We start from the raw sequence: 20372 nt of genomic DNA on the forward strand, positions 1-20372 counted from the left end.
GGTAATCGTCTTTCAGTTTTGTATTTGTAATAATAATATAAGAGCAAATCATCGTCTTCTTCTTCCTCCAATAGCAGCTTCATTACTTGGTTTTCCATCACGACACAAAACACCAGTGACTTCATCGACAGACTCTCTTGAACTGAGCGGTCGCTCTGTGACACTTGTCGCGATCTTCGGTCTCAGTCTCAACCTACAGTACATGCCGAAGAGACCGAGACACTTGTCGTGGTCTCTGGTCTCAGTCTCCTGTCTCGGTCGCCTGTCTCTGTCGCGGCGCGAACCGCCACCTTTAAGGTGGCGGTTCGCGCCGCGACAGAGACAGGCGACCGAGACAGGAGACCGCGACCGGAGACCGTGACCGCTACTTAACTCTAGGCAATGTATAAAGCATCAGTTCGCGAGCGCGACAGAGACAGGAGACAGAGGCGCGCGACAGGAGACAGCGAGACGGTCGCTGCTCCGGTGCAGTAGTGTCTCGGTCGCGCTCGTGAAAGTACGTGTTTATGTTTAAAAATGAGTTTTTCTGACGAAGACTGTGAGACTCTGATTGAACTTATCAGGCAGCACCCTCCGCTATACAATGCACAACTAGACTCCTACAGAGACGAAAATTTGAAGGACAATATTTGGAAAAGCATAGCTGAAAGCATAAATAAAACAGGTGAGTTCTTCTTATTTTATTTATTTTGCATAAAATTAACATATTAAGAAAGAAAAGGTTAAGAAGAAAAGGAATGGAATCAGTTCAAACAAGCCGTGTGACATGTTGTTCTTGCCAGTCTACTGCTCCTTGCTGTGACGTCAAGTAATTGGTTAATTTTACTCTAATATCGAGTCCGTTGCTGTTCGAAAACCCTCCTGTTCCACGTAATGTAACAAAATTTGAAGGCAAATTTTCTTCCTCTCGATTCCATTGATGTACGGGCATTTGAGCAGATTCCAAAAATCCATCTCTTAATAGGTTATGCAAGCAACAGGCAACTAAGATCATGTCTGTGCATGTTTCTGGCGCTATTCCGATAGGAGTGTAAAATATTCTAAACACCTGAGACAGCAAACCGAACGCGTTTTCCGATACTCGTCTCGCACGACAAAGGCGGTAGTTAAATATTTCTTTGCTTAAATCGTTTTTTGCAACTCTTCTAGCGTAAGGTTTCATCATAAAAGTATCAAGACTAAATGCTTCATCTCCAACTAAAAAATGGGGTAATATTATGTTCGAATTCGGTAGATTTTTTGGTTTCGGAAAATTAAATTCATTTTTCATTATTTGTTTTCCCATTGCAGACTTTTGGAATATTCCACTATCTCCTTCTTTGCCATAAGAGCCAACGTCTACTGCAATGAACTTGTAATTATAGTCTACAATAGCCAGAAGAACAATTGAGTAATACTCCTTATAATTAAAATACAACGACCCACTATTTTCAGGGGCTCTTATTCTTACGTGCTTCCCATCAATAGCACCTGTGCAATTGGGGAATTGCCATTTGTCCCAAAATCCTTCAGATATAAGCCTAAAATCACTTTCTTTTGGAATAGGCATAAAAATTGGCACCAAAACAGTCTTTAAATGTTTTAACACCTCTTTGACTATTTGTGAAATATAAGAAGGTGATATACGATATTCGAATGATAGCGAAGCATATGTTTCTCCAGTCGCCATGAATCTGGGAATAAAAAAAAATATTATTATTTATTACAGATTCGGAATGCCGTAAAAAATGGAAACTGATCAGGGACTCCTACAACAGATATAAGCGCAAACAAAAACAATCGACGGGATCTGCAGCACCAGCTAAAAATTCAAAGTGGCAGTTTTATGAACGCTTAAGATTTTTAGAAAACACACCATCAGAACGGCAAAGCTGCACCAGTGTAGAACAAGAACAGCAAAGCTCCGCCAGTGTAGAAGAAGAAGTTACTAATACCTCCCCAGGAGTAGAACATGAAGATACTCCTCACGAAGCCGCAGACACGTCAGTACATAACACTCCTTCAAAGGAGTTACCAGGCACTTCTAAATCTACACAAGAGAGATCTAATATACCACTAAATAACAGTTATGAAAAATCAACCTCCAAAAATACAAAGAGAAAGAGACAAAAAGAAGATGAATTCATAAAATTTATGAAGGACAGACAGGAAAACCGAAATAGACAGCTGGAGTCATTAAAATCTCAAGAACCAGTTGATGATATATCGACATTTACAAAACATATTGAAATGATGCTAAGAAAATTGAGTGCACGTTCAAGAGCCATGGCAAAAACGGAAATATTTAATATTGTCTCGAAGTATGAGATCGGAGATATCGAAGGTCAAACTGAACGCCCCTATACTGATTCATCATACCAGTTATCATATAATTCAAATTCATCATACAATTCATATTCTCCGATAAGTGCAGCATCAGAACACCAAACACAGACTGGATTGATTGATTTAACATCTCGCCAATCACTAAATATTTCGAGTGAACCATTTCTAAACAATTACGGTGAAATCGACCAGAATAATTTAGATGAATTGGCAAACTTACCTTAAAGTTAGTGATAATTTTTCTTTTACTGATATTCTTCCCTTTTCTTGCATTGTTTTTTTCAGTAAATTTAATACGTAATCAAACTGTGTTTTATTCAGCCGAAAATACTTCCTGAATATATTGTCATCAAACATCAGGTGCTTCTTTACTAATAGCGAAAATGATCCTTCTTCACCTCTAGTGGAATATAAATCCTTAATAGGTAATCGTCTTTCAGTTTTGTATTTGTAATAATAATATAAGAGCAAATCATCGTCTTCTTCTTCCTCCAATAGCAGCTTCATTACTTGGTTTTCCATCACGACACAAAACACCAGTGACTTCATCGACAGACTCTCTTGAACTGAGCGGTCGCTCTGTGACACTTGTCGCGATCTTCGGTCTCAGTCTCAACCTACAGTACATGCCGAAGAGACCGAGACACTTGTCGTGGTCTCTGGTCTCAGTCTCCTGTCTCGGTCGCCTGTCTCTGTCGCGGCGCGAACCGCCACCTTTACACGGTGACACCGAGCGACACCGCGCGACACGCAGCGACAACGTTGCCCAAGCTGCACTCGAGCGGCAAGCGCTAAATGTGCACTGATTAGCACCACCACTGTATCTACGTGCGAATTGTTCCAGCTCACATACCAGTTACAAGAATCAGTAGAAACGGCAAAACCTTTCATGACAACTGGCAAAAGTGTAATAACTAATAAAGCATTAACCGTCACAAATTCAAGACAAAGGCGCTAAACAGGTTTAATCGAAATTATATTGTCACAAAAAGAGTATCTTTTCTTAACTTGAATGGTTAAGAAAGCTGGTATACTAAGTACAGGACATTGGGCAGCGGTGAGCGGCTACATCAATGAATCATTATTTGTCTAGTTACGTCAAGCGCAGACGTTGAACAAACTACCAAACTTTACAATAGAGATGAAAATGACGCAGACTCGTATTCACAGAGGTCCTTGAACATCGTCTCAAACGTTTTATTTATTACTGGGTACTTCCCACGACTGTTGCAGTCTCTATCACACCAAAAAATACGATTTTACGCCTATATTACCTCTTTGGAGATTGAATGTGTAATTTGCGGGGATATGAAACGGTCTAAAGTTCGAATACTGCCCATTGACCGATGTGAACCCACGCATAACATAAGCCTTCGAGCGTCACTAGAGAACTTAACATATTGAGTAACATAATCCATTGTGGCTTATTGCTTAGCTATTGCTCCTAGTCAAAACTAATTATTGAACATATTACCTAGATATTATGCTTTTTGTTAAAAAAAACCCGTTAGGGGCCGCCAGGGAGATAGAGTCAATCTATCACAATGTCAAAATGTATCTAAACCAGTCCAGTCACATCCCATTTATAATTTAAACAGGATTCATCAAGACATGTGGCAATCCACCACAAGAAACAGGACGACTCCAAATAATAAGCTTTGATACAGCATACTTGAGATCCGTTGGTCCTTTTATTCGCACTATTCAAGGGTCCGTTATCCATCAAAGAAGAGCAAATAATCCCAGTCCCATACAAGTCATTGATGTACTACAAGTTTAAGGAGTTCTTCATAAAAAAAACCCATTTGGATGTTAAGTAGGGGTTGTTATCGCTTGTTGGATAAACTCGTTGTAATTACGATAACGGACGGTTATGGAGGCTCAGGCTATGGGCTCTGTCCCCGCAATATGACACAACTTTGCAAATTATAAATCAATTGTATTAAGTTAATTAACTTGTAGACCGCTGGGAAATTTTGTAGAAAAGTAACTTGGGGTCTACATTTTGGTCAGAAAAAGTTAGTAGTCTTGAAGTCTACACCAGTACGACTATAAGAGAAGAATATACCCAGGTGTGTCAAAAACATTAAATAAGGAACTCTTCTATATTTAAACTAAGCAAATGAAGACTCGAAAATATGTTACAAATAAACATAATAGGTAATCGCGACATTGACTCACAAAAAGCTCAAGCTATTTCAAATAACCTACAAAATGTAGTTCTTTAGAATCCTTGACATTATTTTTATAACGCCCCCTAAGCGATCATCACATAATACACCAGATTCATACCTCTGACTCCCTAATACAAGACTGAATAGCCCCCTACGTCTCGCCGGCTTACAAACTGTCGTACTTTTATGAAGCCGAAAATAAAATCCTATTGTTACTTGTTACTATGCTGTCCAACGAAAAACTATGATCCAAAATTATTTTTAACCGAAAACTGGTTAGATCCAGAGTGTGACCGGATATTTCCAGTTGAACTCTACGACTGAACTGTGACGTGTATCTGTATAATTATATCGTACAAGCTACAGATGTAACGAAAAGCGGATTATGGAAATACTTAATCCTCTTCTAGTCTAGATTCTAATACTACATGAGCGCCTGGGAACAGCACAGTTCCTCCGATCTGTGACGAAATCCAGAAGCAGAACATTGTTACATAAAGAATCATTCAAGTACTAAGTTTAGTAAAGTTACAGTTTCTCTACTAGACTCTAATTAGCAAAATGTAAATTTAATAATCTAGTGTGAAACCTAGCAGGGACTCTACGAAGTTTTAGTATTCGACTAGATTGGATATTCATTACGCGAGCGGTCTCATAACGAATATTGAATTGACGCGCAATAAAACTGTGTCGTTATATTCCACAGTTCGCGTTAAATTCACGCACCTAAGCTCACAGTCTCAAGGACGTTCTTTTGTCAGCGTGTGACCTAGCTGCCGGCTGCCGGCTGGCGGCCGTGCTGGTCCTGCGCGCCGCTCGCCCGCCACGAGGAAGTCTGCTCTATCGCTCCTTGCCTCGTACGCACCCGCTCGCCTCATGTACCTACTCGCTCTCTCAAATATAAAGATTCGTCCCACATTCTAGCGTGATATGACGTCTAAACTTAGATACGCTACAAAGAATTGAGAAACCAAAATCTAGGCCATCATCATAAAACTGAGAGTGAACCGGCCGCGATAGCGCTAAATGCTAATATATTTTTTATCTCAAATCTTATCCTTTGTTTCTAATATATTAGCTCGCATTAATATCGGGCGCGTCACATTCAGGTGCTGCATATTAATAACCGAGGCAGAGGCGACGCCGCGCGCCACCGCATGTACACTGCACGGTACAGTACTGTACGCACCAGCCATTCACTCGACATCTCATTTATTATTACATTTTTTCAATGTTCCAAAGTTTTACGCATGAGACGGATGATACCACCGAAACGTGTACGCAGACGCGCTGTCTTACGTACCGCTCGCTCCGTACTCCCCGACTATAAAAAAAACTATCAAATCACCAGACTATTAATTGTTAACTCATAAAAACTCTAATAAAAAGATAACTTCCATTTTTCAAGTCGGCTAAATAATTCGGGCGGCGTGCGAGGCCCGAGCTAGGGTGACTAAAGCTAAGCGCGACCAATAAGGTATAAGAGTGTGCAAAGAGACACTTGAAGTCGTTATGTAACTAGTTCAAGGCGGGTCATTGACAGCAGACGATATTGTTGCAGACACAAGCCAGACGGGCAAAAAAGTGAAACCTGTGTTTTTCATTAAAAAAAAACCACAAGGCGGTTGGTAATGAATGAAGAAACGAAACGACACAAGCGTTGTAAACTTCAGATACAAATGCTCACTGAAATACGTCGAATTGTTAAACAATCATTCGTTAATTAGACAATTTCGCGCTCGTTTCGCAACAATTTTAAAGTTTGCAGACAAATTGCGACATTACAATACCTCGTCGAGAATTAAAAAGGCTTTATCTGCGTGTCAGAGACAAAGGCTTCTCTCGTACAAATGATCAAAGTTGATTGAAGGCGGCTGACGTAATCACGTCGCGAGTGGCGGCACTGGCGCAGCTCGCAGCCAGGACCTAACGACCACCGCTCACCTCACCGCGTCACCGCTGCGCGCCTTCTATGTCGTGCTCTTGTGCCACTACGTAGCATGCTCATCTGGTGTACTATAGCAATTTTCATTCTGCTTGGTTGCTACTACGTGTGGTGACCGGTGGACCTACTAGTTAGATAATACATAAAAAGTTCGGACGGCCTAATAGATTTCACCTAACCGCCGCGCCGGTCGCGCCACGCACGCCACCACTGAGCTCCAATTGAATACCTTTCCGAGTGTTTAACAAGTTCTACCAAATAACGCTTTCTATATTTCGACAGACAAAAAAGCAAAAAAATGTCAGACCAAAGAATCTGTATGAATCGTTAATATGTTAATTTATTGATGTAGGTAAGTCGCTCAGAACTAGTCTCTAGTTGTTATTAAACAACTTCAGTTATGTTTTGACGTTTAACTTGTCTACACAACTCTAAAAATACGCGCAACACAGTAATATCAACTCATTACATACCATAACCGGCTTTGAACATACATGAATATTAAAAACTCGATGCCGAAATATACGAAACATTGGCGAAAAACGGATAAGTGTCGAAATGTTTAAACGGACAAATAGTGCAGGTTAATTAGTTGGGTTTGTATTATGATACAAGATGACTGACAGCATGAATAACAGCGCAATGGAGCTCAGGTCTATGTTTCCTGGCGTCTAGCACGGCTAAGATCGATATGGCCGGACTAGGTCCTGTGTCGGTTGCGCGCCGCCCTACAGGGCTAGATATTCGACCTGGCTACAACGCTACACCTAGCACAACTGGCCATATGGATGTAATTCGTATGACATGCGTTGTACAGGGGCAGTGGTCTACCGCAACTTCAGGAAACAATCTGTCGTTGCGGGTGGATACTATGAAGGGAAGTTGTCATGCATGCGAAATTACCAATATCGTTACAAAGACAACATATTCGAATGCTACTTAAAATATGGAATTTCAAGTGCTTTAACTTTTCGAACTGATAACGATTTACGTAGCTCGTGCAGAGTTAAGCAGAACAAGGGGCAAATGGCTATCTGATTTTGCAGCTAGGGATAATGATGGAAATAGCGCCCGATCGTATACGGAATATGCCTTCTAGGCTCAATGAAGCAGTGAAAGTTGAACATTAATGGACTGAATATTTTTAATTAGGCTCCAACTTTAATTGCTTTCAGGCCATTGTAATGGCGTCCTAATTTATTGCAAATCCCTAGGAAATAGTCGACCAATATCCCGTTTCCATGGCGATCTTAAAAATATTGGATCCATTTAGATTTTCCTCCCAAATTCATGTCAAAAGGAAATTGAAATGATGCCAATGCCAAATGTAAACTTTCTTTGCCAATTTTAAAACGCGTTTGAGGCATGTACCGCGTTTACATATTAGCATTTTAACATTTATTTGTTTTCATAAACAAAGAGATAAGCTTGTTGTCGCGTTTTAAACATAACTAGACAAATTATACATTGCTAGTGTACTCGACTGGAAGAATTTTCGCAAATGTTGGTATTCTGTCAAAACTTGCCATGAGGCGAAACTGATCAATTCATTGTTAGAGTCTGGAGCCAAGACATAAATAATCTAAAAGAAATAGTCCAAAGGTAAAAGAGGCAATGCCGAGGATAGAGTCAAGTAGAAAGGAAAACTTCAGCAGTCTGACTTCCCAACATTGAGAGAGCACACAGAAAGGCAGGGTGAAAAAAAGTGGACTCCAATGTCTGGTAGGATAATGCTATTTTTTTATACTAATTGATCTGCAATATATGAATGCCTATACCTAGCAACAGCTTCAAATGATCGCCAGGACCTTGGCAACTGGCATTGAACACCTCAGAAAAAGTAAGATCTTCATTTTATGAGACATTATTAAATATACAATCATTGACATTGATTGCTAATATGATGGAAGCCAAGAGGCCAGGCATTTTACTAACGTACAAGTTTCAACTGTGATTTATTTGCCATGCCATGAAATTATATGATATAGGGCTATAAATATTCTAAATACCTTTAAATAAAGATTGTTATCAAAATAGATTACAAAAAGTCACTGTAATATAGGAATTATTAACTCAAAGCAAACAGGTCCTCAGATAGAAAACTGTGAGTTTTCTAAATGTTAAGCAGCAGTTTCTTTTCAGTGCAACAGGAACATGCAATAGATCCAAAAAAAAACCTACATTTCATTAGCAAATGAACTAATTGGCAGTTATTGGGCAAAGTATGCATACCGCAACCAAAACATGAACTCGCTCAAGTATAAATCCGTTCAGTTTCCCCGCACGCATAACCAACAACCAATTTTCACTTTGAACGGACAAAAAGTGCATTATACTGCGTTAGCACACTCCGTATGAATATTAAACATGAACATTTTATTATGAAAGATTCATAAATAGTATGAAGACATGCTGTAAACAAGTTCTTGCTTGTGTATAACTAGCTTTTGCACAAAACTGCATAACAACAATTAACAATAAATATGTCTGAAATGCACTTTATTAGCTGCCAGCAGTGGTTAATTGCCATTGACCTGATGGCTATATTATTTCATTTTACAATAAAATAGATAATCAAAAAAACAAGAACTGGAATGCAGCACAAAAGTAAATGTCTATCTATCCTAATCAACATAACAGGATGAACATACATAACAAATGTCTCTAAAAAAGGAAGAAAAGAACATTCCTGTATGCAAAATAGAATTCATCAAGACAGTAGACTACTCGAGTATGTAGCAACGTCAACTAAGATAAAAATTTAGGACAAACCAAGAAGCATATGGCAGCATTGCTGATTGAATGATTGAAGAGAACAAAATAGGACAATTGTTGGTTGTGTGTTATCAAAACATCAAACTGAATGAAATTATCCAGTTGTGACAATCAATAATGATGTTATCAGCATCTTGTAACAACAATCAAACATCTAATTTGATGATATCTTGTGCGGACAATGTACGCAAGTTAATAGGCAATCTTGTTCACACTACTGAGAGGAATAAATGATGTGTGACTACATGATAGCTGTTATGTAGAATTATACACATTATATGCTATGCTGGAACCCGATCCCCATGATTCCTGCAATACAGAGCTCAGAACTGAACTGCCTATAGGTATAGTCAAACACAGCATATTTAACAGCATCATGGTGTCACAGTATGTTGAGTAGAACTAATAAGACTCCTATTAGAGCAGAGGTGAACATTCACATATGTCAGTTATATACATGTGTCTCACTCACTCTTAACACATTGTACACTAGGCAGAGGGAGACACATCAATATGTTAACATCTTACAACATTATCAAGAACAATATGTTCTACATCAGCACTGTATGTGGCTCCAGTAAGTGTATGTGAATCCAGCACCTCTGTGGTTTGCCTTTACATGTAAACCACAAGATGTCACTCACACAGTTACAACATGTAAACTTATATCAAGAAACAACCAGTCATATGGAGTCATGTGAGACACAGCCATGACATGATGAGTGTCCAGCAGCTTCTGTGAGTGAGCATGAGGCTGTGGAGTGACTACATAGAGGGCACACACTGTCACTGGCAGCACTCACTTGCACCACACCTGACACCTGCACTGCACCAACACCACACACCACACTCCACACATACAACACATACTGTACAACTAGACTAACTACTTTATACTAAACCAAGCATCACTGTTCTTCTCCCAGACAGCAGCCACCACTCGTTTCTTTGTTCCAAACCTCAGTCCAAGTGAATATATTAGGTAAAGTCTTTGTTCTTGGTGTGTTGCTTCATGTGAGGGTGTAGAGAGCACAGGTCACTTTCACTATTGCACAACGGATCGCGGCGGAATCGCGAGAACTCATCACCGCCGGGTAACCTCGGGTGCGAGAACAAAGAACTCCGACAAAAGGGAACATATTTCAAGGCGTCTACCGATGCGGAGGTAAACCGCACCGATCGTAATGAGATTAGCGAGGTCAGTGGGTAAAGTATGGGAGACGAGAGACGAGAGCCAGACGGAGGCGCGGCCACTGACCTGCCATGGTGCCGCGGCGCTCAGCTGACCACGGCCGGCGGTGCACAAAGCGCGGCGCGACGCGGTGCGGCGACGCTGCGGCGCGCGGCTAGCAGCCGCCGGAGCCGAGCCGTGAGCGTCTCGGCCGCCTCGGCCGCCGACACCGGCCCGCCCGACGACGAGAGGTCGCAGACAAAAAAATCGATAGGTCGTCAACCTCGCCGGCGGTCGGCCGGAGCCGGTCCCGGGCGGGCCGTCGCGCCGCCACCCGCTTGCCGAGGGACCGTCCCGTGCGAGGATCCTTCGGAGGCCTCAGCGTCGGAGATATAACAGACCCGAATTCGCCATTTTGAAACGGGAACAATGAGATATTTACTTTTGAACGTTAGGACGGTCGGAGATGTCGTCAGTGACGGTTGACGAACGCGGCGCGAAACGCGAGACGTCCCAGATTCTACACCGCTGTAAATAAATACGTACTCTGACTAGAAATCCCCTCGTCACCGCTGCCAATATCCGACATCGCAATCCACACCGAAATCTACAGACGATCCACCGATCTTTTCGGAGACTGTCGGACAGCTCGAATTGTCTATGGTTTCGAAGCCATCAAAATTAAGTTCTTTGTGGTGTCAATGTACAAACCCATTATACATGTCAAATTATTTATTGTAAAATAAAAAAGATTATTCCTGTACTGAATGGAAATAAATATATTCTATTATAATTATCTAATAAATGGCGTATTTTGAAGTAATTTGTTTAATTCAATGATGACTTATAATTTTTGAGGTATAATCGTGACATTAAAAAGAACCTTTTCTTTTTTTACAGTTACTCTACTAGTCTATGATAATGACATCCTTTGTCAGTTGGATGCGGCAATGATAAAAAATACAAAATATTTTTAATTAAATAAGCAATTGAATTTTATTTCAAAGAAAACCTTATTTTTTAATGTTAAATAAGTTCAGATCCATAGTTATAAACAAAAAACAAGTTATTTAAAATTATCGTTAATGTTGCCACATGCAATAATGTTCTTACCAAATTACTGAAATACTGTTTACTCAATTAATTTTATACTCTGCAGAAATTTATGACACTGCACTAATTTTCACAGAAATCATTTTTTAAACTTATGCCTTAACCTACCTATTCTAAAATGCCTGATGTTTTTCCAGTGGCAATGTTTTGTAATACAGCGACATCTACATGAATCAGGCGAAACCTTCTAATATGATGATTACTTTGCTTTGTTACTGAAAGTCATGTTAACTTAATAAATTGTTTTCCACGTAAACGTTTTATATACTTACGCTAGCTAAATAGTTATAGTAGTAGTAAGACTTTGTAGACAACCGTACTCTGTCCCTGAGTATGATCTTGAATCATGACATTCAAAATGAGGTTTTTTATTCATATTCTATCGAAGAACAGACATTTTTCAGATAGGAAATGTGTCATTGGTAGCTTTTTTCGAGTGATTGACACTCGTATCACCTTGGCATATTTTATACTTACCTTATCTATGAAGTATGTACACAAATCTCACGATGGCTTGTAAGGTACGAATTCGCAGGATTCTGGAATTACTCGACCGGGAATCGAACCCAATCCAGCTCAAGAACTATGACCGGATATCGAGCCCAGGCCATCTGCTGTATCTCGTCCACTTGTCAGATCAGGTTCAAGCTACATAACACTGCAAGCAGTGAGTATTTCACACCACTGAGACTTTCTGTTAATATACTTCTACTACTTACACTTATTAACAATTAATAAAGTCTGAACAATAATAATAAACTAGGTCCTGACCTTATTTTTTATTCTCATTGTGCGTTAAACATAGGTTTATTTTTCGCCTCCATTCATCAGTATTTTAGACTCAATGCTTTAATCGCTCAATATTTTTTTAAAACCTTTAAATAATGTTCACTACACCAGGGTCTTATCTTGAACATAACATTGGTACAGTACTCAGTAGCGCACAGTTGCAGTTATTGATCCAGGATGCCTTCGTTGTTGCTACCTCAGCCTCGCCGGGAGAAGCGCCACCTAGCGGCAACAATGAGCACTAAATGTCAACCATAGCAAAGATTTTAAACTTGTGTCTATTTCTGCCGGCTGTTGGATTTACGCCCTCATTCTTATAAATAAAGGAATGTTTAATATATATTTAAGGTAGATATGAATAAAACAACACTGTAATATTACAAATGACTATAATTTTTGTCACAATTTTTCCATACAATGTTAATAATAACTTTTTACCTTAAAACTATTTATAATACATTACTTATTTATTATTTATGTTGTATTTCAATATTTAAAATTCTTCCTGTTTAATTTCTAATTACATTCCATGGAGCCAGTTTCATATGAAGACATTATTAATATATTAATTGGAACCAAATTTTCCGAAGGACCGTACAAATGGAAATGAAATTTTGAAAAAACGACCTCGAATATTTTATTATGATACATTATGATGTAATTCGATTAGATCTTATTATACTAAAAAATATTTTTTGCTTATTCACTACGAGAAGTAGTTTTATCGTTAAAAACTGTACAAACATATCAACTTTAGTGTTACCGCTAGCGTAAATATAATAAACTGACACACGAACCTATCACGATCTGATGTGAAGATGCGACATCGCTCAACACTCACCATATTGTAAACATTAGTCATTAATACAATACAGGTTAAGGTAAATTGTACTTTATAACGCGTCGCGTGTGGCCGCGCCGCGCCCCGCACCACCACCCCCCTCGCTCCCTCTCTCTACGCAGTAAATAATTGACCAAACTAATTGCAACTGAAGCTCGTTCCGACCGCGTCACGTCCTCGCACCGGTCACTTCACTCCTCTACATACTAATAGGTCAGGAGTTACGTGACACACTGCGGGTCGTGCCATTACGTCTATTCTTCAAAAACCTATGGAACACATGGCATTACAAAGGCTAGCTCGGACCATAAAATATCTAACATCACATTCACTCCGCACTGTACAGTGTGTTATATGACGTGCGTCAGTTAGTGCACTGTACAGTACGGGGGCGAGGCGGGGGGTGAAGGCGGCGCGTCGCGTCGAACACGACTATGATAAACAAGCACCGTAATCAAATGCGAGTTGTTTGAGTAATGCAGGTTGTGGAATAAAACCCTTGGCTGTGTTCGCACTGGGATCACGAGACACTATGATATGCGATATAATTACTTTCTATGTACTCATAACATCAACGGTATATTTCAATGGAGCCCTGAGGCAGCCAAGGTCGAAAATAACGACATTTCCAACGATGAATAACAAGCAAGTATAATATAATAATTAATAAAATTGAGCTAGGAAGTACTCCGCCCTCAGAGGCGAGGCGAGCCGCGCGCCGAGCGTCCCTCCACACTCCTTGTAAATATGGCATATACACATGTACGATAGTAACAAACGCGACGCTACCTATGTTAAATGCAAGCGGACGATAGTGAACCCAGCACCAAATTATAATGTACTACGACTCCATTTTATATTAACAATAAACAACAGTAAAATTCATCTAGTAAGAGGTTCCGATGAGGTATGAGTGTGGGGGGGGGGGGGACGCTCGGCGCGCGGCGGTGCTCGCCCTACAATAAATGCTATCACGTGAATGCGACTACAAGTGACACGACACTGTGTATAAATGAGTAGAGAGGCGAAGTCGTTCACATGAAACGTTCACTCGCTGTGATATTATTGCTTTATTCGAGACTATATGTTACTATATTGCTTAGTTACTCCTGCGTTTACGTATGTTTTGGCACGACGATTGACGTGTGAAGCAACGTGTGAGTGGGACGTGACGTCACGGGCGCCAGACGGAGCGGGACGAGGGGGGAGTAGTAAAGGGAGTGACAGAGGGGTGAGGGGATGGGGGTAAGCGATACATAGTCACAACCAAGCGGCGCCTCGCGCGAGACGCATTATCATACAAGAGTAACGGCGTCGCCGGCTACACCCACACGTCTGCACACCTGCTCCACACAGCAGCCGTTACAATACAGGATCCGTACAATACAACCGGCTCACTGGACCACATGATGAGAGAGCGTATTAATATAAAGGATTGAATAGACAGTCTCCCCTGTTGAATACGATGAGAGCAGACGTGAGACTGAGACGATTACGCAGCGCATTGTCACTGAGCCGGTTTACCTCGTGAAAGTATGTATTGAGAGCGTGTGAGCGACGCCGCGTGGAGCACAGCGCGCCGGGCGCAGGGTGTAGCGGCGACTCCGACGTTCGACATCAGTGCGAGCTCGTGAGTCGTGCAACTATAACTCCACGGAGATTCTCGTAGTTCGTACAACACTCGGACGACATCGTCGCACATATTCGAGATCCAATCTGCTGCAGTCATCGAGTCCGAGGGCAATCGATACATCGAGTCGATGTCCACTCGCGCTTTTACTATAATATTATAATGAGTGAACATAATCACTGCAAGAAATGATGTATAACAATTGTACTAAGATTTAATATTATAGATAAATTTCAAAATTTCATAATATTGCCACGAGTTAGAATTGAATTTTACAAAAATATACATATTGTACAAATAGTTGAGCGACTCAATGCATACACTGGTCAACCCTAACAAATACAGGCGGCGGGGAGGGCGCGCCGGTCCCTCGCGGACTCCGGGCGGGACCGGCGCCGCCCCGCGCTACGTCTAGAGAGATAAAAGCGCGGCGGCGCGGCGCCCGCGGCCCGCCCTCGGCGCCGGGCCGGGCGCCGCGCCGCCGCCCGCGTGTACAACACTAACACTAACTCGTTGATAGAGACTTACATTAACAGCTACGGTTTAGTCCAGCACGACCGACCTGACTCCGCTCGCCTCTACGTCTATCGTACAAATCTAGTCTTTATGCACCCGATAGGAAAGTCGAAAGTCGCTCGTGTCGGCCGAACGGTTCGGTGCGAGCGGCCGTACCCCGCTAAGTACGATTCCGTAATAAAAAATATAATAATAACAGTAGAGATAATAATCACGAGACAGAACACTTCATCTCCCGACATTGCACTCCGTTGCGGGAAGGAATATTGGCCGATAAGTCTTATTCGAGAAACCAAACAACTTAAGAGATACAGCAGCTGTGTCGCGACAGACGCGCGGCGACCGAGTCCCGTTGACGCGGGACATCAACGCCGCGCGTCTGCCTCGACACGTGAGTCGGCGCACACCGCGCGGGGCGGCAGTGTAACCCGCGGCACCGCGCCGTGTGCGCCCGCAGTGGCAGCGTGTGTAGGCCTTTATATTGCGCTCACGTCATCACTGTCGACCGTGATCCTGACAAAAATACTCGAAGCAGATTTGACTTGCGTACAAACAAAGGTAACATTCGTGCAAAGATTGCAAGAGCAATCATTACGCGAACGTGTCTTTGTGGTACATAGTGTCAGTAGCGGTGTGGTCCACAGTGACGACGCGAGGGTCATCGCAGTGCCGCTGTCGAGGCGACACGTGACCGTGACCTCGCCACGTCACGCGTGTCGAGGTCACGGTGAAGGTCACCACGCAGCGGCGACACACTCCAATTACAAACAGTTACGCACAATACGAGACCTCGTTAATGTACAAAATAAAAGCAAAAATATAGAAATAGTATTATTGTAATATTTAAATAAAAAATATAATATCAAAAAAGCGTAATAAAGCACTCATTATGTACAAAGGCGCAGTTTTACACTCACACCGTACAATACGACATTTACACGACTTCTTGTTCAGATTACAGTCTTGTGAGACAGAAATCAATTTTTTATTTAATTGTGATAAATGTTGAGCTTAAAATGCATTAAATCACTGGCATTTGGAGATATTTAATTAAAACCACACATATGCAATAACATATTATTATGTCAGAACGCATTCTCTAATAATGTATCTTGTACCTTTTGAACTACATTGTATTAAAAAGAAGTTATTGTCGTATTGTATGGCGTAGTGTTGTACTACAAATGCGTAGTAATTGTGAACGTGCGAGTGTCGCCGCTCTACGGTGTCACGCGCCGTCCACGCCACGTCCACGCCACGCACACGCACACGCACGCACTGACTTAGTACTTAAGTATAATTATTTTATTGTAGGCATTCAATTATTATAGTTTTTAAAGTTACACTGCTGCTTATTATATTGTAAAGTCTGTCATTTTTTATTTTGTTAAGTAATGTTGATTATCTTCGTTTTGGTTGCACAAAGCACATGGAAGCAGCAGTGTACTTTATAAACAATCATATAGTCTTCTTACATTATTTTCAATTAGGCAAGTTTATGTAATATGATTTAAACTGAGATTATTCGTCAATACAACAGTTAGTGACGTCACGCTCACGTGCGCGCGCGTGTACGTGCGAGCGACAAGGACGGCAAACTAAACAAACGTCAGTAACACTAACACAATGGCGCAGCAAGCACGCATCGCTTAATAAGTAATCATAATAAATATAAAATAATATATCTTAAGCAATCTTAAATACCCTGTTGATTTCATTTTTTTTTAAATTATCATGTTTCCCCTTTTGAAATTACGAAAAAAACAAACAATAAAAAGACGTCATACGGTCGCGTAGCGGTGTGACAACCTTCGACTACACGACACAATAAAAACCTAATTCTAAACCAGACCAGAATATAACTAGAGATCATCTACGATAAGACGGGACTCCTGCGCCGCCGAGGCGACTGCCGCCGAGGCGACTGCCGCCGCTTGTATAAACACGTACTTAATGTACTCCACTAGTACCTAGCAGTAGCAGTGAGTCGTGTGTCGCCCCGCGGCGCCCCGCGTTGAGCACGAGCCGACCGACCACCAGACGACCTCCGCGGTGACCACTCCTCCACAACTATCATATAAATTCTTCCGAGTAAACCTATCATTAACGTATATGTCTTTATTACGTATGTTATTTCGTTTTTAGCTTATACTTAAAGACTTTAAGACTTTTATTCATTTTGTGCAAAGAAAAGACTTTTACTAATTTAAGAATTGTTTTGTACAAGATATTGTTTCCTCTTCCCCCGATGTATCCCTCGGCGTCGAGGTGACGCGTCGAGTGCCACAGTAGGACCCGCGCTGAGATGTACGCGAGCCCGATACACCGTCAAAAGTGACAAATAAACGTAGAATAACACAGTAAATACCGCGCCGTAAGCAGCACCACCATATGTAAACATTATGCATCGTCAACGTTCAATTAAACCTAAAGGGTATAACCAGTCATACGGTACAACAAGCGCCGCGGCTCGACCCTCTCCCACCGCCGCGCTAAACGGCTTACACTAGTACAACACACGTGACACACGTCACACACCTCCACGGAACATACTCACACACACACACGACTCGTGACTCACAACTATTGTACAAATTCATTGTAAAATACATAACATTCCCGACCAACGACACATCTCCGAGCGCAAGCTGTGTGGTCCACGAGTCGAATGTAAGTGCGATGTAGGTCCCATCAATAATTAGTAACACAATTGTATATCGGGCGAGTGAGGCCTTCTTCATTACCTATATTCTAGTGATCTAGTGTATATAGTGAGTAACAACACAGTTACTGCGATTCGTTAAAGTTAGCTGGTAACAAGGTCAGTACACATATACATATAAGGTGGGACGGCGGCGGGCGGCGGTCGAGCCTCGCGACACACACTTACAATAAAATGGCGCGTGTGTATAATAAAATATAGGTGTACAATATTATGTAAAATTATGCTATTCACTAGCGATCCGAAGCTAATGTAACTGTTCGGTAACGTTTAGTCAAATGCACGGTGTTGATGGCAGGCGCGGTCCCGACCCCGCCGCATGCCGCCGCATGTCGCGGCATGCCGCGGGGTCGACGACCGCTCACAATATGGCCGCCTCCTGCGACTGTAAAATATACGTTATCAAATGCTAACATGAATTATAAATAGCGGTCCACGCTCGCGTGAGACCAAACTAAAATCTAAAATAAAAAGTATACATTATATATCTCATAGGCCGTTCTTGTGACTTAAATAAACATACAATAATATTATATTCGAGCAATTTGTCCGGGGGCGGGGGCGGGCGACTCTACGAGTTTATCAATTTGACTAGCCGACAACAATTAGTAAGTGACTAGAACGCGACACATCATTGGCAAGACTTCGTATACCGCGCGCTACTACCTGAGTGCACGACACGTGCTTCACGTGTGACACGTGTGACACGTGCACCAGCGCGCTACTTCCGAACGGTTGCTTCTTATGGCAATATCGATGGCCATCTTGTTAGACTCACTGAAGATCACAGACATTCCGAATAAATTAAGTACGATCAGTCGCCACCCGCGCCCCCTCAAATCACAGCGCGCTCCTCCGTACCGGGAGTCCCGGGAGTACAGAGTACAGAGTACCGAGTGTACAACTAAACATCACCCGACACGACAAATACATAAACATACATATAAATGTGATGGACCGAAACGAAAATACATACAATATTTACAAATAAACCCTACAAATTAAGCTCATCATCGAAAAAGATTAAATTACATCACTAACGATTGCTTTACAAAAACTTTGTCTATTCGGAAACGTCCACTCGAGTCGATAGCTCAGTCCAATTTGCTACTTACACTAGGAAAGTATATCGCCCGGAGTCAACCGCGCACGATACCGTCGACCGCTTACAAAAATTAAAAATACCTACCTCGTACGAAAGATAGCGCGCGGCGGAGCCGAGCGGCGCCGGGCGCGGCCGAGCGGGGCCGAGCGCGGCCGGGCACGGCCGAGCGGGGCCGAGCGGGGCCGGGCCGGGCCGGGCGCGGCCGGCCGGCGCGCGGCGCGGGCGCGGGGCTGCTCGCACTAACAGAAGCCGCCGAAGCCCACGGAGGGCACGGAGGGCACCGAGGGCACGGCCGGCACGCCCGCCGAGTGCTCGCCGTTCTTGTGTAGGTCGATGAGCGGCGGCGCCGACAGGTAGTGCGCCTGGAACGTCACGGGCACACGTTACACACTTATCAACAGTCATGTAGCATGAGTTATGACGCAGGGGACCGAGACCATGTCGCCACGTACGGTACTCCGCTAGGTCGTGACCTGTGTATCGCGCAGACACTCGTGCAAGCCCGACGTATCGCCGTGAGCCTGCAAAGGCGCTCGTTTTAGTGACCAGCATTCACCCGGTGGTGTCCTACTTGTACATGAGTGAGCGACAGTGCCGAGGGGCGGGTGTGCAGTACCTGTTGGTGGTGCGCGGGAGGCGGTCCCGCGTAGCCGTTGTAGTAGGGCGCGTTGTAGGGCGCGTAGGCGGGCGGCACGCCGGCCGGGTAGCCGTACTGCCACTCCGACAGGTAGCCCGGGGTGGGCCGCATCACGGCCGTGCCCCAGCCGCCGCCGTAGCCGACGAATGGAGCGCCGTACCTGAACAACACAAAATAGCACATTGTCTTTAAATTTGATAGCGTTTATTAAGACTGCTGATTTTGCATACAACGCGGTCATACAAGTCGGAAAGACAAGTAATATTAGTAAGTACTGACCCGTTGTTCCCGTAAGCGGCACCGCCGTAGGCGCCGTAGGGCGGGTAGAGCGCGGACGCGTAGTCGGGCAGCGCGGTGACGGCGGCGGGCGCCTGGTCGGCGGAGGGCGTGGCGCCGGCGGGGGTCCCCGCGCCGCCCGCCCCCGCGCCGCCCACGCCCGCGCCCGGGCCCTCCGCGATGGACGGGATCTGGTCCACGAGCGACTCCAGCCCCGAGAGAGACTTGGACGCGACGTCTTGCGCCTTGGGCTTCACCGCGCCCGCGTACTCGCCCGGGGAACCTGCAATCAGTGTGTAATGTGATCATTACCTACCTATTTAAAATATGATGATGTTTGGTTAAATTTGAGA

At 43.0% G+C, this 20372-nt stretch overlaps 3 protein-coding genes across 19 annotated transcripts in view; 1 reads left to right on the forward strand and 2 right to left on the reverse strand.

Moving 5' to 3' along the window:
* Pur-alpha (Purine-rich binding protein-alpha) overlaps positions 1 to 11077 on the reverse strand; it is a 43584-nt gene extending 32507 nt beyond the window's left edge. For 2 of the 12 annotated variants that reach the window (XR_012960117.1, XM_076130884.1), the window contains exon 1: positions 10937 to 11072. Coding sequence is in view for 10 of the 12 variants with exons in the window: in XM_076130884.1 (XP_075986999.1) it covers positions 10937 to 10979 (43 nt within the window). In the remaining 2 variants the exon portion in view is untranslated. The other 10 variants (XM_076130881.1, XM_076130882.1, XM_076130883.1 and 7 more) reach the window with 10 other exon arrangements.
* On the forward strand, positions 294 to 2631 carry LOC142983810 (uncharacterized). Its single transcript, XM_076130895.1, has 2 exons — positions 294 to 664; positions 1709 to 2631. Exons 1-2 carry the CDS (start codon positions 517 to 519, stop codon positions 2548 to 2550), a joined length of 990 nt encoding a protein of 329 aa, XP_075987010.1. The 5' UTR covers positions 294 to 516; the 3' UTR covers positions 2551 to 2631.
* A 1587-nt stretch (positions 11078 to 12664) lies between the features above and the next one.
* The window catches only part of Tdg (Thymine DNA glycosylase), a 46367-nt gene continuing 38659 nt past the window's right edge, over positions 12665 to 20372 (reverse strand). For all 6 annotated transcript variants that reach the window (XM_076130875.1, XM_076130877.1, XM_076130874.1 and 3 more), the window contains 3 exons: positions 20023 to 20302; positions 19723 to 19903; positions 12665 to 19468 (listed from right to left, as the gene is read on the reverse strand). In XM_076130875.1, the coding sequence (XP_075986990.1) occupies positions 19346 to 19468; positions 19723 to 19903; positions 20023 to 20302 (584 nt within the window). In that variant the 3' untranslated portion in view covers positions 12665 to 19345. The remainder of the gene's footprint in view (positions 19469 to 19722; positions 19904 to 20022; positions 20303 to 20372) is intronic.

Source organism: Anticarsia gemmatalis, chromosome 25 (assembly GCF_050436995.1).
Source record: "Anticarsia gemmatalis isolate Benzon Research Colony breed Stoneville strain chromosome 25, ilAntGemm2 primary, whole genome shotgun sequence".
Lineage (NCBI taxonomy): Eukaryota > Metazoa > Arthropoda > Insecta > Lepidoptera > Erebidae > Anticarsia > Anticarsia gemmatalis.

Coding starts and splice junctions, on each gene's coding strand:
- LOC142983810 (XM_076130895.1), top strand. CDS start 517: ATGAGTTTTTCTGACGAAGACTGTGAGACTCTGATTGAACTTATCAGG. Junction 665..1,708: donor TGAAAGCATAAATAAAACAG/GTGAGTTCTTCT, acceptor TATTTATTACAG/ATTCGGAATGCCGTAAAAAA.